Genomic DNA, 16,585 nt, shown 5'->3' on the forward strand with positions numbered 1-16,585 from the left:
TAACATGCTTTTGGTTATATATTCAAAATTAACTTTTTCAGTCCTTTGAACCTACCACTCATATTTGAAGCACCGTCATAGCACTGTCCTCCTTAAGTTATCCATATAATTATATAACTGCCCCCCCCCCCATATGAATATTTGAGAGGGCTCGGTCCCCCCAGGCCCCATGGAGTCAGTGCCTGTGTAATAGTTACGTATTCTACAAACTGAAAGTGTTACGGAGAAGAGATCTATCAAATGAGGAGATAAGCTAATCGTTGGAGCAGTCTTCTGATTCTGAAAATCCACCTAGTTCATGTTCTTTTCTCTCGTATTAAGTTATTTCTCAGGTGTGGCATCAATATTGCCTTCAGTGCCGTGATTTTGCAACTCTTACTTGCTTTCATAAGTTTATAAAGTTTGTGGCTTGCATCACTAATTCCAGATGAACTGTCTCTTTACTGAGGAACTGGTGACCTCACTGACCCCTAACCAACCACATTGACCTAAAGACAGGAGTAATATTTTCACCCCTCCTTGTCTTATGGGATTATCTTGTGGAGAAGTTCACCAAATGCAAATAAAGTCTTTCTTCAGCAAAAGCTAGCAGTGAGAATATCATATAATGAAGACAACTGTACTTCTTGTAGAAAACATTTTTAGTAACTTGGAATTCTGTCTCACTTCCCAGTGCATTGACTGCTTAATCATTTTCAATGCTGACTATAATTGTTTCAACCATACTGTAAATGCACAGTACAAGACACTAAAATAATGCCACAGTGGTTTTTTCTGGTATTGACTTTGTACTCTGGTGCAAATATATTAAACAAGCTCTTATCTAACACAAAGCAAGAAATTGTGAATCTACGCCAGTTTGAAAAAAAAAAAGTCAAAAATTAAACATTTCCCTCAAAAACCATAAATTATCTGAATATCCAACTAAGCAAACTAAAAAGTATTTTACGTATGTGGCAATGTGTCAGAGCTTCCTTATCCATATTTCTGTTAATTTTAAAATCACTAACCTCAGTGAGTTTTCAGAAGCACAGTCTGCTCTGAAGTAACTAATAATATTTCTCAGCTGAGAAAGCAGATAAAAAAATTTGCTGCACTACACATGTTAATGGAGTGCATGGAAGTAACTGCTTCATTACTATAAAGTATGTTCATTTCATTAGATCTAGCTGTAATTTGTAAATCAGTTAAAATTCTTGAGTAAAACATGTTCTTCTTTTGTTACTTTGAATACACAGTTTTTGCTACCAAGTCCACACTAACACACTATTCCAGGATTGAAAGTACAGAAATAGTCACACTAATTTCTGCACAATAGCAACTGTCTCCCCCTCTTCCTCTCCACCCCTCCCCTTCCCCCTCCCTTCCCCTTCGCCCTCCCCTCCCTTCCCCTTCGCCCTCCCCTCCCTTCCCCTTCGCCCTCCCCTCCCTTCCCCTTCGCCCTCCCCTCCCTTCCCCTTCGCCCTCCCCTCCCTTCCCCTTCGCCCTCCCCTCCCTTCCCCTTCGCCCTCCCCTCCCTTCCCCTTCGCCCTCCCCTCCCTTCCCCTTCGCCCTCCCCTCCCTTCCCCTTCGCCCTCCCCTCCCTTCCCCTTCGCCCTCCCCTCCCTTCCCCTTCGCCCTCCCCTCCCTTCCCCTTCGCCCTCCCCTCCCATCCCCTTCGCCCTCCCCTCCCTTCCCCTTCGCCCTCCCCTCCCATCCCCTTCGCCCTCCCCTCCCTTCCCCTTCGCCCTCCCCTCCCTTCCCCTTCGCCCTCCCCTCCCTTCCCCTTCGCCCTCCCCTCCCTTCCCCTTCGCCCTCCCCTCCCTTCCCCTTCGCCCTCCCCTCCCTTCCCCTTCGCCCTCCCCTCCCTTCCCCTTCGCCCTCCCCTCCCTTCCCCTTCGCCCTCCCCTCCCTTCCCCTTCGCCCTCCCCTCCCTTCCCCTTCGCCCTCCCCTCCCTTCCCCTTCGCCCTCCCCTCCCTTCCCCTTCGCCCTCCCCTCCCTTCCCCTTCGCCCTCCCCTCCCTTCCCCTTCGCCCTCCCCTCCCTTCCCCTTCGCCCTCCCCTCCCTTCCCCTTCGCCCTCCCCTCCCTTCCCCTTCGCCCTCCCCTCCCTTCCCCTTCGCCCTCCCCTCCCTTCCCCTTCGCCCTCCCCTCCCTTCCCCTTCGCCCTCCCCTCCCTTCCCCTTCGCCCTCCCCTCCCTTCCCCTTCGCCCTCCCCTCCCTTCCCCTTCGCCCTCCCCTCCCTTCCCCTTCGCCCTCCCCTCACTTCCCCTTCGCCCTCCCCTCACTTCCCCTTCGCCCTCCCCTCACTTCCCCTTCGCCCTCCCCTCCCTTCCCCTTCGCCCTCCCCTCCCTTCCCCTTCGCCCTCCCCCTCCCTTCCCCTTCGCCCTCCCCTCACTTCCCCTTCGCCCTCCCCTCACTTCCCCTTCGCCCTCCCCTCACTTCCCCTTCGCCCTCCCCTCACTTCCCCTTCGCCCTCCCCTCACTTCCCCTTCGCCCTCCCCTCACTTCCCCTTCGCCCTCCCCTCACTTCCCCTTCCCCCTCCCCTCACTTCCCCTTCCCCCCTCCCCTCCCTCTCCACCCCCCTCCCTCCCTCCCCTTCCCCCTCCCTGCCTCTCCACCCCCTCCCTCCCCTTCCCCCTCCCTGCCTCTCCACCCCCTCCCTCCCCTTCCCCCTCCCTGCCTCTCCACCCCCTCCCTCCCCTTCCCCCTCCCTGCCTCTCCACCCCCTCCCTCCCCTCCCCTTCCCCCTCTGCCCTCCCCCCTCCCCCCTCCCCCCTCCGCCCTTCCCCCTCTGCCCTCCCCCCTCCCCCCTCCGCCCTTCCCCCTCCCCGTCCCCTCCCCCCTCCCCTTCCCCTCCCCTCACCCCTTCCCCCTCCCCTCCCCTCCCTCAAGCAGCCGTATAATTTAAATCCACAACCCGTTATTCAAACAATTGTACTTTTTATCAGCTAATAAGCTATAATGGTTTGGAATTCTTGCTCAAATACTGTGCAGTTCATCCTATTTTAGGACTCAAAAAGTTCTCTGTTATGACTGGACAGCATGCAATTTGGAATTTATACCCTTCGAGAGAGAGTTCTCATTAGGAAAATTTGATATTTCCATTTACATCATCCTTGACTAATCACAAACTTTTATGGATTAATCTATAATCTAATTCTTCATAACAACAAATATTGCACAGTATTAACAAAAGGTTTGAACTCTGGGCTATATGTCCGCACGTCGCTAGAACTGGCCATTGACTCCCAGAGACAAATGCACAACACTCATCTCCCAGTACCAAAGTGCATGGAAGGTCTCTACTCTGATGGGCGAAGATGATGGGGAGCCCTTCACATGGTGGTATTTACAGATACATGCAACAAATCCACATGTCCTATCTGCCCTTTTGTTCACTGATGAGATGACCTTACACAGAAGGGAATATTCAACCCACATAATAACCATGTTTGGTTGGACAAAAACCCACATGCAACAAGAACCCGTGCAGCTTAGAGAAAGTTTTCAATTAATGTATGGGTTGACATTGCCTGGGATCACCTCATTGGGCTTTACTTGTTGCTCCAATGATTGACAGGTGCATCCTGTCTCATCTTTCTTCGGCAAGTATTCCTGTAGCTATTGGGACGATGCACACAGAGCCATTGCGTTGCATTCTGCTATACGGGTTGAGCATGATAGGGCCCTCTTGCATTACTGCCCTTGATGCCTGTTGCCATCTGACGCAATGCATTGTCAACATTTGACTGTCCAGAGTATTCTGATGCATCGGCTAGCAAGATTGCCAGACCTCACTTGCCTTGAATACTTGGGTGAAAACACTGGTGCACGAAACACCCGTTAACAGTGTTGAAGAGTGTGTTGTAGACACCATAGTAGCTACTGGGGAAGTCTGAGTCACTCCCAGTGTTTCCCACAACATCTGATATTCCAACACAGAGATGTGAGGCCTGCATCATTGTTCAGGATTGTAATTTTGAAACACACTCTTTCATGGAGATGGTGGTCTGTTTTCGTCTTGTTTTTTGGTTTCTGCTGTACTAAGAATAATAAACAAGTTTTTCTCATCCCATTTGTGTCTTGTCATCACTACCATGCCAGGAAAGAGTTTCTGACCATACACTGCTACTGTCTAGGTGCTCTCTCTCTCTCTCTCTCTCTCTCTCTCTCTCATCTCTCCTCTCTCTCTCTCTCATCTCTCTCTCTCTCTCTCTCTCTCTCTCCCTCTCCCCGTCCCCCCCGAATCCTCTCTCTCCTGGAAGTAGTTTGTAACCACTGTGCTACACACCCTGTATGTATATAAAAAAGTTGTCTAATGATTATATTACTAGTAACTCAATAAAAAATATTGCTTTATTATTCTTTGAATCATCTAATGTTAAAACTTATGCTAAATGAGAAGTAGGAAATGTACTAAATTTACAGTAGTGACCTATTTTAATATGATAAAAAAAGACAAGAATTGCAGAAGTTTGAGTGTGTTCCACCACACCAATGCAAACACAGTCCAGGGATAGAGGCCTTGGAAAAACATCACCCCCCTGTTTTCCCTGGATGATGTGAGATGTAAATGGACTAGACTGTTCTAATACCTCATGTCAAGCAGATACAGTGTCTCCGAAAGATTGAAGTCTCTGTTCTGCACAGCTGAGACCTTTTTCTAAGTTTATACACTTTTTATGCATAATGTAACTGTATAGATAAAAAACTGACTTGCCAAGTGAGGACAGGAGAAAACATATATGAAAGTTAAGGAAACATGCAAGGTTTCAGAGCCAGTGGCTTCTTCTTGCAAAATGTTTGAAGGGGAAGGAAGGGAACTGGTGAGCTTTAGGAGGTAAATAGAGTTCGGAAAAGTCACCCAAAACTCTGGATAAGGGGAGACTTACGGATGGGATGACAAGGAAGGAAAGACTGATGTTGGGGTCTGCACCAGATGAGATTTGAAAATGTGAGAAACTAAAGGTGGAAGGTAGGGTAATAAGCAAGACATAGATCACCCCAAACATCATGCAAGAGTTAATAAGAGTGGAAAGTTATCTACGTTGTACATGGTAGAGGACGGGGGGGGGTGGGGGGGGGGGGGGGGGCGGGCAATAGTCAGATCAAATTAAAGAATTTAATGTTAATTAAGGCCAGGTGGGTGAGTGGCGCTGACTAAAGACATGTTGTAATGTCATTTTCCACGTGCGGAGTTCTGAGAAACTGGGTGTTCAGGGAAGAATCCAGATGGTACATGAGGTGAAACGGGCACCGAGGTCACAACTTTTATGTTTTAGAGCATGCTTTGCAACAGGCTATTGTGTGTTGGCAGTATGCATCTTCTGTCTATGTCCATTCATAACTTGGTGGTAGTCAGACCAAATTAAGAGGCCAAATAGTGTTTACATAACAGCTGGTACACAACATGTGTTATTTCACAGGTGGCTCTCCTATTAGTAGTATATATTTTGCCAATTTATAACGATAGGAGGGTGCATTGGGTAAGTCATACAGTGGGGATTATCACGGGAGGTAGGAGACAATGAATTAATAAGCTATGCTATAACTTCCTAAAATCAAACACCAAACTAGCTTTTTGGGCCCAACCCCTCTACCCAACCTCTGCAATATCATGGTTGGACCCTACACTCCTTTTGCACTGACTTCCCCTATACTACGGCTTATACTCCTGTGACTGTCCCCACTGTAAGACTTGGCCTATGCACCCTCCTACCACCACCTATACCAGCCCTGTAATAAACGTATACACTAGACTCTCACTAATCCATCCATTCCTTGCATACATAGGTACCAGATTAGTGGACATACCAGATTATTAAGAATGTCTGAAATTTTGTTTAACTGCAAATGGACTATACTTTATTGAATCGAAAAATACATTCATTTTTGGTAAAAACTTTGAGTGTGTACATATGTGATACATCACTCTCTGTGAAACATGCCACAAAATTTTTAGTAATGGCAGCATCTGTTAGCATGCAACTGCTTTAAAGTTTTACATCAGTACTGCATGTATGTGATTGTTGCATAATGTACTTGATGAAGATGAAGATGTCTGTAGCTTCAGTACAGTCAGAGTGAGAAGTCCTCATGCTGTCTCCTCCTATGTCCTCTTCTTCATTACTATCACTGTTATGTCCTCTTCTTCATCACTATCCGCCGTTACTTCCCTGTCCATTTTTGAACCTTTTTTATTTTTTTTTAAACTGTTAAAGTTTTCTATATCTTACAGTTTTCCTCATTCAGTCAATTAGCAACATCATCTTCATCAATTTCTGCTCGCCTGGAAGTTTGTGGAAGATGTCAATGTACAAAGTGTCAGCAATAGATGATTTTGAATTGACTGGCTCATTGCTGTCAACAACTTGTAAGTTGATTGTTTTGCTCATCTTCAACAAAGCATTGGCAGAGTCATTTTCATTCACCAAGGAGACAACAAGTGCATGTCGATAATGACTTTTAATTGATATCAAAATTCCCTGCACAATGGGCTCAATTAGGGTTTTCATGTTGGGTGGAAAAAAAGAATACTTGTATAGCAACAGACTTTAAGTGTGACATTGGAATGGTGACTGGTAGCATTGTCAATTATAAGGATAGCTTTCAGCAGAAGTTTTTCTTCTTCAGCTCTTTTCTCATATCTGTTTCTGTTGTTTAATTTCTCATTCTAGATAGATAATATTTTTGAAAAAAAAAGCATCTTGTAAAAGAGACAAGTTTCATCAGCATTGTATAAGGTGTTATCAGCTAAATGCTCTTCCTGTATTCTCCTATATCCTCTTTACAAACAATTCTGCATCTTTTTCTTAGATGAACTACTTTCCCCAGTGACCATTAGCTGCTGCACACCATGGTTTTTTTTTTTTTTTTTAAACAGCCAACCCACAGTTACTGCAAACAGTTTACTGTCACCTACAATGCTTGTTAAATGTGACTTCTTTTTCCTTTATCATCAGGTTATTGACTGCAATTCGTGCAGTATGTGGCCGTATACCATCTATAAATAGATACATTCAGTTCTTTATTCTCATTCTTACACATAAACTTGCCATTTCCCCAACTCGCCATCCATACCGTCAAACGTCATCTCCATTTTCAATGCCACAAATAGTTGAAAGTCAGCAGCAATAACTTTCTGCTAAGAAACAGCTCAACTTCGCTAAAATTTCGTGTTTCTCATAGATGTCTTGCTAATGTGTTTTCATCTGTCTCGCGTGTGTTGTGTAGTGTTGTTTAACATTGTAATGAACTAACACATTGTTGCAATTGAGAATTCATTGTTGTTCACGTCATTTCTCCTTGATTAGCTTGGGACCAGATGTGGTCCAGATTACTGGGCACCCGACTACTAAGAGCCAGATTAGTGTGAGTTTAGTGTACTATTAAAGATAGAGCCACCTGTAAAATGATACGTTATGTTGCAGCTGCCAAGTGAACATTACATTGGCACAATTTCCACCAAGTTATCAATTAGTATGACAGGCCATAGACAGAGGGTGTATGCTGACGATGCACAATATCCTTTTTCAGAGCAAGCTTTGTAACATGACAATTGTGATCTTGGCGCCTGTAACACCACACGCACCATCTGTATTCCTCTCCCAAACACTAGTTTCCCAGACTCTGCAGGTGGGAACTGGCCTTACAACATGTCCTTTATTCTCAGCACCCACTTGGTCTTAATTAACATTAATTTCTGTGATCTCGGCATTTCTTCTCTGCTACTCTTCCCTTTTTCAGCCCCATTCACCTTTCTATACCTTTTGTTTTCTGACCATTCTACCCCCCCCCCCCCCCCCCCCCCCCCCCTTCCTGCCTCTACCATATAGAATGCACTTGGCTTTCTGCTCTTATTAACTCTTGCATGATGTTTCGTCCGAGATCTCTGTTTTGCTTATTACTCCATCTTCCACCTTTTAAGCTCTCCGGTTTTCGAAACCTGCCTGATGAAATCCCCAACAATCAGTCTTTGCTTCCTTTCCATCCCATCCAATAAGTCTGCCACAGTTCTTGGAATCTTTTCCTAAGACTCTCTATTCCGTAAACCTTGCCAGTCCTTTTCATTCTTACCTCTTCCTTCCCCTTCTGCTCTTTTGCCAGAAAAAGGAGCCACTGGCTCCAAAAGCATGCTCATTTCATTAACCTTTGTATATGTTCTTTCCTGCTGCCACCTGGTGAATAGACTTTTTATCCATCCAATTACCGTATATTTTCAAAAATTGATTATTTCTGTTGATATACACTTTTTGTGTGTTTTTGGTATACAGTAATAAGGCACAGTCTTGTCCTAATTATTACAGTGCCTTTAATGGTTACAAAAACTGGGTATGAGTTTTATTTTTAATGCATGTAATTTTAAGTATGATGTTCGTCTATGTTCTAGAGTTTCCTTTGTGTGTTAGTTTTACTCTGGTTTCAGTTGTATGTCTAGTGTTCACTGTATCCATGTAGTCATGATAGCTTTTGATATTAGTAAGATCATGTTGTCATCTTTGCTCTTCTTTTATAATTTGTTCTAAATGCTGCTCATTTTCGTCTTCTGTGTCAGCAATATTCTTGCTTGAACTGTCAGAAACAAGATATTGTGTGGTGGGTTGTCTGTCTGTATGATTGTCTTTGTATTCTTTGTGTGGTGTTCTGGGTGCCTTGTCTGTAACAATATCCAGTTCTGTCCATTTTCTAGTGCTTCATAGTGACTGGCCAATGTCTTTATCTGTCAATTGCAGCTGTTTTGTTTGGTTCACAATTTGGCTCTTGAAGAATATGTTGTAGAGACTCGTTTTCTCTGCATGTACATTCAGGATCCTGACTGAGGTCCACTCTGTAGAAATGTGCTGGATAAGGGCCATGGGTGGTTAAGGAAATGAACAATACACCAGGTGGGGTTAACATGTTTCATTCACAGTGATCGGGAAAGAAGTTTTTCACATGGCATGCCTTATCTCTGGGGTCTTACTCCCTTTGCCTGTATCTTTGTCCAAAGTTTTAGTTGTTCCAATATATGGATGTGCTCGCATTTGATTTCTGCCATCTTGTCTTTTTCAACCATCTTCACCCAGTATGTTGCAGCCTTATATTCGATGGTGATGTTTGTCAGGTATGTTCCAAACACTGTGTGTAGTGTTTCCACGGATAGTGTCCTGAAACCACATGATAGTCATAATAGCACACTTCTTTATCCCTTACTAACAGCTGTGGTATTAAGTGATATACAGCAGCACTGGTCACAAAACCTACTGTGCATTGTGAAGAGTGCACAATAATACTTTGAAGTGTGTGTAGCAGCAGTTTATCTTTCAGTGTTAATTCTGACCACTTTGTAGGGAAGATTTCCTGCTTTTTCTGTTATCTGGCTGATATGATCATTAAATGAGAGTTTATGGTCAGTTTTTACTCTCGTATATTTGTTTTCTAGATTTATTAATATTCTATAGCATGTCTTCTGTTGCAGGTCATGCCTAATAACTACATTGCATCTGTTACCCTGTATGCTGCTGAGAAGCAGATGCCTGAGGTATGACAATGGCTTTCTGCCACCTACCTCGTGTTGCAGGGAAGGTACTGGCAGTTCTGACACCTTATCATGTTTTAAATAGAAAATAAAAGGAAACTGGAAGTCATATCATGTTTCTGCTATTAAGGGATTGTCTATGCAGTGAAAGCAAGATGCCAAATACTTTGCTGTAAAATACAAACATATGCATTTTTTTAAAGGAAGAGCTAAATTATCATCAAGAGATACATGAAGAATATAAAAGTATATGCACCTTATGTGGATCAATATGTTCATAATGACAATAAGTTTTTGCCAGTGATAGGGGTATTAGTTCAGACTGTTATTATTTATCATGCATGCCTCCTTTCCCTAGTATAGCACAGATTGTGAGTACATTTTCATGTGAACAATGACTCATGCAGAAACGGCTGAGACTGAGCTAAAATGGGGAAGGTTAAAATTCTTTGTTGTAATGTTGCTGTAACTGTGATAGAGGTATTAGATGGATGATTCAGTTTTGTCAGGAACTTGTTGAGGCCTTGTACTTCACATTGTATAAATCCTGATAAAAATTTTTGCTCTCCACATTACTCAGCAAAAAGAAATCTAGGTTACTGAAAGTTGTTGTTGTTTCTGTTTCCTTTAAACAAAACAGATTTTGCAGTTGTATTAATTGTATACACTGCAAGATTGAAAACTTAATAAGCTATTAAGATGAATTGTGTCATATCTTGTTGCAGAGAGTTCTGGCAGTAACATGACTCACATTATTTATCAATAAAGTTTGTGATAGTGAGATTCCCGTTATTTTTGGCTCTGAAATACACAGTCACAGATTTTCTATTATAATTTTTATACTTGTTGCTACTTGATTTATCTGTAAATGCCCTACTTCAGTGTGAAGTAATTTTTCTCCATGTCCTTGATTGGTCGCAGTCACTGGTGACAGCAGTGGTGCACTCGTTTCTGGTGTTGCCATTGCCACCTAACTGAAGTAAGTAATTTAGGCCGTACTAAAGGTATTTTGGCATTTTGTTCAATAATTTTTTACAATGTCCTTCTCTTTTCTTTCTCGTCATTTCTTGCCCTTTTCAATGTTTTCTCAAATGAGATGCAGATCGCTTACCACACATTTCTTTCCTGGAATTTACTCAAGTACTTTGTTGTTTCAGTCCCACATTAGTTTTCTGTTTGATTGTAGGTCTTTTCTCAAAAATCTGAAATTTGTTGTATGCTGCAGTCCATGATTAGAGCTGTGCTCGTGTTGTGTGTTGATAAACATGTCCTGGATACTAAACCTTTGCATTTTGTGGTTTTCAGGGCTTACCTTACAGTTTAAGTTTACCTATTTCTTCCAAATGGAAGAGCTTGATGTGTAAAAAATTGTGTTGCTTTTTTGTTTACACCTTCACAAATCAGTAAATCATACTAGAGGTCAAACATTATTCTGTCTTCAATGGAGAAGCCAAATACTCTAGAATTTTGTTATTGTAAGGTTGGGTGTGAAATTCTTAAGCTTAGATAACATTACTTATAATTTTGTACATAACTACAAATTCTGTGCCCAGTTTTAGATGTTTGTTTGCTTTTTGTGTGAAGTCTCATTTAATGTAAGTGTATGAAGATAGTAGTAGTTTAAAAGACAAGAGTATGGTGGTGAGTGCTATCTGTATGATTGTTATAGCCTGTTGTGAATGACATTTAGTACAAATTTGGAGTAACATATTTACTGAATTTCTGACACTTTACAAAGCTGAGACTATATTCAGGGGTTTCTGATACGCTAGGTGCAAATATTGTATTATTGTACTTAGTATGTTAATAAAGCTTTTGTCAGCAAGTAGAAGGCATAAGTGAATGATATTTGGCAGTTTGGATCACTTATAGACAGTCCCTGTGAGATGATTGAACACAGCATGGATCTTATATTGTGAATTCGAATGTCATGTTTCATTACAGTGTTACAAAAACAAATTGTGAATAATGTCGGAACTTTCCTGTAAAAATGAAAAGTATAAAAAAAAGATTAAAAGACAAAGATATGAAAAAAATTAAAACTAAAAGTATTAAAAACTTTATATTAATCTCTTTTTCATACTTTTTGAGTTGGTTTGTTTAAAAAACCAAGGTAAGGCATAAAAAAATGACCTAAATTATTTTAGGTAATATGCTCCATGTCTGTTACCAACAGAAAAGAAGCATATTGATCATTGGTATACCCACATGATTAAACAGTTATATGTATCTGTATGTAACTATTTGTGGCTTTAGTCATACAAATTAAGGCAGTTGTTACATTATTTCAATCTGTGATGTTATTTAATGGCTTTATTAAAGCACCAGACTATTATATAATGGAAATTGAACTCCTGTACACAAGTTCAGGTATTTTTAATGTGTGGCATTATTTAAATTGTCATTATGCATCTTCACTGTGAGATTTTCTATACTTCATTTTGTACACAGCCATTTCCTTCAAATCCTTTTCTATAAGTCGATGATGTTCCCTGGTTATATTATTGTAAACATCTGGGATTTTGGAAATAATTTTGTGTGATTTTATGATGAACACTTTGTGTACCATTCTTAATAATTGTATAGGTTTTCCCACTTTGACCGATAATTCCATGGTGGGATTAAAAAAGAAAAAAAGCTTTGTTTCTGTAGTGTCAGTTTGCAGCCATCCATAATGTGAAAATACTGTTATTTGTTACAGTCTTTGTTCTCTTATTCCGAAAACAAGTCACTTGAAAGCCTATACCTGCAAGCTTATTTCTGAATTACGAGGTTAAATTTCATTAACATCAGTCACAGTTCAAAGCTGATTCCACTTCATTAAATACCATTTCACTGCCGAGTAAGAAGTTGACAAACGGATTTTAATTTAGTTCAGACAATCTTCAGTTTTTAAAGTGTTGTCTTATTTCTTACATTAAAGCTGGTTCTTTCATTATCAGTTTTGTCTTTAGAATTGACTGGCTGATTCAGCAATATTAAGGAATATTTATGTAAAATATATTATTTCTGTTATCTCATAGGTTAAAAATGTTTTAATGCCATAAGTGACTAGGATATCGTGGCAAGATAAATGGTTGCTTTGATAGTTTACACGTGGAGTGCCTGACAAACCAACTAAGGTTTGACAGTCACAGACAGCATGTGTGCTCATTGTAATATATTAACCCCTATTTATTAGTTGCCAGTTGGCAGTTATATAATGTAGTAGTGCATGAGATTGATGTTTCATATGTAACTGGAAATTTTTTGCTTAGCATTTCTTACAGCGTGTTCACATAGTGAAATCACCTTTCTCATTTCACACCAAATAAAAAATTTACCTTGTGCATGTATTATTCAACAGTGCCGTCAGTGTTTCTTAAGATACTACATAAAATGCCATTCACAGACCACTGTTTTCTCCTATTTTAAGAAATATGTCCTAATTTTTTTTTTACTTTATCAAATCCATAAATAATAATAGATGAAGTTACAATTCTCTGTTTTTGATCTTTGTCACAGTGACTGCAGTTACAATCCGTGCCTTACAAATGTAAGATATAATTACTATAGATTTTGTTTAGTGCATTTAATCTGCGGCGATGGTGTTTATATCGTAAGTCACTGGAGCAGGAAAGTGAAAAGTGCCTAGATGACTATTGTTTCTAGTGTTCATCATTTCTCTATCAGTCATTTGTTGCCTTTATACACTGCCAAGTTTCCAGATCCCTTTTTTTTTTTTTTACAGTATAATTTTCTGTATCTGCAAGACATCAGGTTGGGATACATGAACTTCAAATTCTTGGCAAGTGTTTCATAATCTTTTCCATTTGGAATTCTTGTTTCATAACTTTCTCCATCTGCAATTCTGTTTGACCATACATGTTCACAGCAACAGATGTTGGGTAGTGCATTCAGAGTAACATATCATTTGTGCCTGATTTTCTGTTTGCTAACAGCTCTTGACTTCATGTTTGTATCAATATTATATATATTATGTGTTGAGCAAATTTCAACTAGATAACTCAAGAAGACTAGAATGCTAGAAATAATCTTCAGTATTTTCTGAAGGGTCATCATTCTCACAAATGCTGGTTATGCTGAAACTGTACACATTTTTCATTTGAGCTTCTTATGATGTTTGTGTTCTCTGTCTGTGGCCCTCTTACCAAAATGAAGAATTACCACTTTCACCTTATTCTTCATTTTAAAAATATGTTTTGAAATGCAATAAGTAGCTGTATTGATGGAGCCCATTTTTTAATAGAGCTAAAAGCAATGTCATACCACCTGAACAGTCTTAATTTACTTAATAATGTATGTGTTTCTTCCCCTTCTTTCTTTGAAGTAATGCCTGGTTACACTACGTTAGTTGTCGTTACACAAATGTTTTTCAATTTATTTGAAGGTATTATTGACTGATTGACAACATCACTTGTAGATTATGTGATAATAGACAGTGATAAAATCATTCTTTGTATTTGATGGCATCTTTGTTCCAGTGACTTGCACAAAACATAAAAACCTCAGATTCATTACTTTGTTCAGAATGACTCCCAACTGTAGAATTTTTAAAAACAGATTAGTTAAATATGAAGTGGGATACAGACCACAGTGTGTGTAAATACTCTTAATTAAATTTTAGGAGCTAGGGTAGGTAACATATTTAACATAATCACTTGTATTGTTAATGCTAAATTTGCTCATTTACAATCAGAGTTAAAACTTTTCAATTAAAAACTTTTGTCATATACTCATTAAAGAGCACAGTGATTGTTTTGCATCATTATGGAAGTACAGATATTGCTGTTTTTACTGTGATCTAGTCTACAAATTGTAGTTACCAGTGTTCACTTCCACAATTCAAAATATGAAAAGATACTATTCACTTATATACTGAAAAATCAACTTGCTTTATTCCGGTCGCCCATATTCTTTAGTATAGTGTGTGCACAGTATTGGGCACAGTTCATTTATCAGTCCCATGCTGAATTCTGTTTACATATGTAGTTGTTAATGTGGTGCAACTTTTGTAATTTTTTTTTGTGTGTGTGTATGTGTGTGTGTGTGTGTGTGTGTGTATGTGTGTACGTGTGTATGTGTGTACGTGTGTATGTGTGTACGTGTGTATGTATGTGTGTGTGTGTGTGTGTGTGTGTGTGTGTGTGTGTGTGTGTGTGTGTATTCTGTGGTAATATTTCTTCCTTTTACTTAATTTTCAGTTTGTGAATCACCACATTACCATCTGCACTTGAGGTAGACACCATATAATAAGAATTATCCTGCTGTGAACTGCTGTAGAAAATGCTGATATTGTGTGAATGAATGTGTTACTTGATGTGTTACGAAAGACACCTACCCTATTGAGAAAAACAGTGGAAACATTTAGTTAGAAGTGCCCTCCGATTGATTAATTCTAAAAATTACCAAGATTGCTACTTAAGGAGCTATCTATCTCCAGTATTGTTGATTATGTTCGTGATGCAGGACATTGTTGCATCATTTCCTTTTTTATTGTGATATGGACTCAGTACATTTTGTGAATTGTGTGCGCATTGTGATTTTTGTGTTGTATGGGACCATAATTTCAGCTAACCAAAGTTACTATTGGATGTCAGTGAATGTAGTAAGAATAAATAATTTGTTGAAGTGTTACTGTAATATGAATTTGATGTTGTTGAGTAAATTACATTGCTATACAGAAAGAATGTGTATGACATGGAATATACCACATCGAGGTTTCACAGAATGAAGTTCTCTTCACTGGGTTTTCATCACCACTATAAGAATGTATCACTGTGTGAAAGTTTGGGAATACAGCGAATCATATAGGTTTTTAAAATTACCTACAACTGAGGCATACGGGTCTGTGATTTTGTAGAATGAACTGAGATGAAGAGTGGTTATAATTGAAAAGTGATTCACTGCATTCCTAATTCTTTTCTTATATTTATTAATTATGGCTTGTAGTAGCCTGTTTGTATACTGCTTGAAAGTCTTAATATTAAAAATCAGTGCATACAGTGCACAATGCTTATCCATGAAAGTGGTAAAGGCATTTGCCTGTTGACTTGTGCTAGCTGTAGTTTGTATAAGAGGATGCCAGTATGCTGTTTTTATTGTAACAATAAATTTGACACTGTTTTTAAAAAGTGTGGATCTCAGTAGATAAGTATTGTATTTAAGTACACTGTAAAGAAGTAACCAATTTCATCATCCCCTCTCATCCCTTCCTTCCTTCCCCCCCCCCCCCCCCCCCTCTCTCTCTCTCTCTCTCTCTCTCTCTCTCTCTCTCTCTCTCTCTCTCTCTCTGTGTGTGTGTGTGTGTGTGTGTGTGTGTGTGTGTGTGTGTGTGTGTGTGTGTGTGTGTGTGTGTGTGTGCGCGCACATACCTAATATGCGCATATAGTGTTGTCTCTTAGTGGCAAGAGAGTGATCATACTAAGAAATGCTTTGCTATCTAACCAGAGTGAAACATCGGAGGTTTCATTTCAGATACAGAGAAAAAAGACTTGTGTGGAACAAATTAGTTGTAATAATGTGTGCTGTAAATCTTCATTTATCAGAAAAAATTGAAGATGTAAATATATTTTGTTTGGAACCTGAGGACAAAAATTGTAAATGAAAATGCCTGAATGTTTTCATCTGTATATATGTTGTTTTTTATAGTATCCACAGTTTGTTGACTGTATTTGTTAATAATGTTTGCATTTCAACATCAGCTACAGAAACATACATTTCAATTTTGTGATTTACGGATTGCAGTTCTGACATGTTTATTGCTGTGTGTAAATACAATTTTTTTAAAAAAATAATTAAATGAAAAAGTTGTGTATATTGGAGTGTTTGTCATATAATCCAGCATACCAGTATCATATTTTCATTCATATGAAACACAAAATGTGAAAATTAAAGCATATATTTGGGTATTCAACCTCATGTTACCCTTTCCTCTTGTTAAGGGATTCCTGTGGTCCTTAACCTTTACCTTCTAAAAGCTTATTATACAGCACCATTGTGTCAGCTGTTGAAGGGCTTGCATTGGGTTCTCTGCTTCTCATTGTTATTGTTTGATGTCATCCATTAATTAATAATTTTTTCTG

At 39.8% G+C, this 16,585-nt stretch overlaps 1 protein-coding gene across 1 annotated transcript in view; it reads left to right on the forward strand.

The window, feature by feature from the left end:
* LOC126278053 (PHAF1 protein CG7083) overlaps positions 1-16,319 on the forward strand; it is a 133,213-nt gene extending 116,894 nt beyond the window's left edge. Inside the window, exon 11 of the mRNA XM_049977860.1 lies at positions 9,441-16,319. Coding sequence (XP_049833817.1) covers positions 9,441-9,509 — 69 coding nt within the window. The 3' untranslated portion in view covers positions 9,510-16,319. The remainder of the gene's footprint in view (positions 1-9,440) is intronic.
* The last annotated feature ends 266 nt before the right edge of the window (positions 16,320-16,585 follow it).

Source organism: Schistocerca gregaria, chromosome 6, assembly GCF_023897955.1.
Source record: "Schistocerca gregaria isolate iqSchGreg1 chromosome 6, iqSchGreg1.2, whole genome shotgun sequence".
Classification (NCBI taxonomy): Eukaryota; Metazoa; Arthropoda; class Insecta; order Orthoptera; family Acrididae; genus Schistocerca; species Schistocerca gregaria.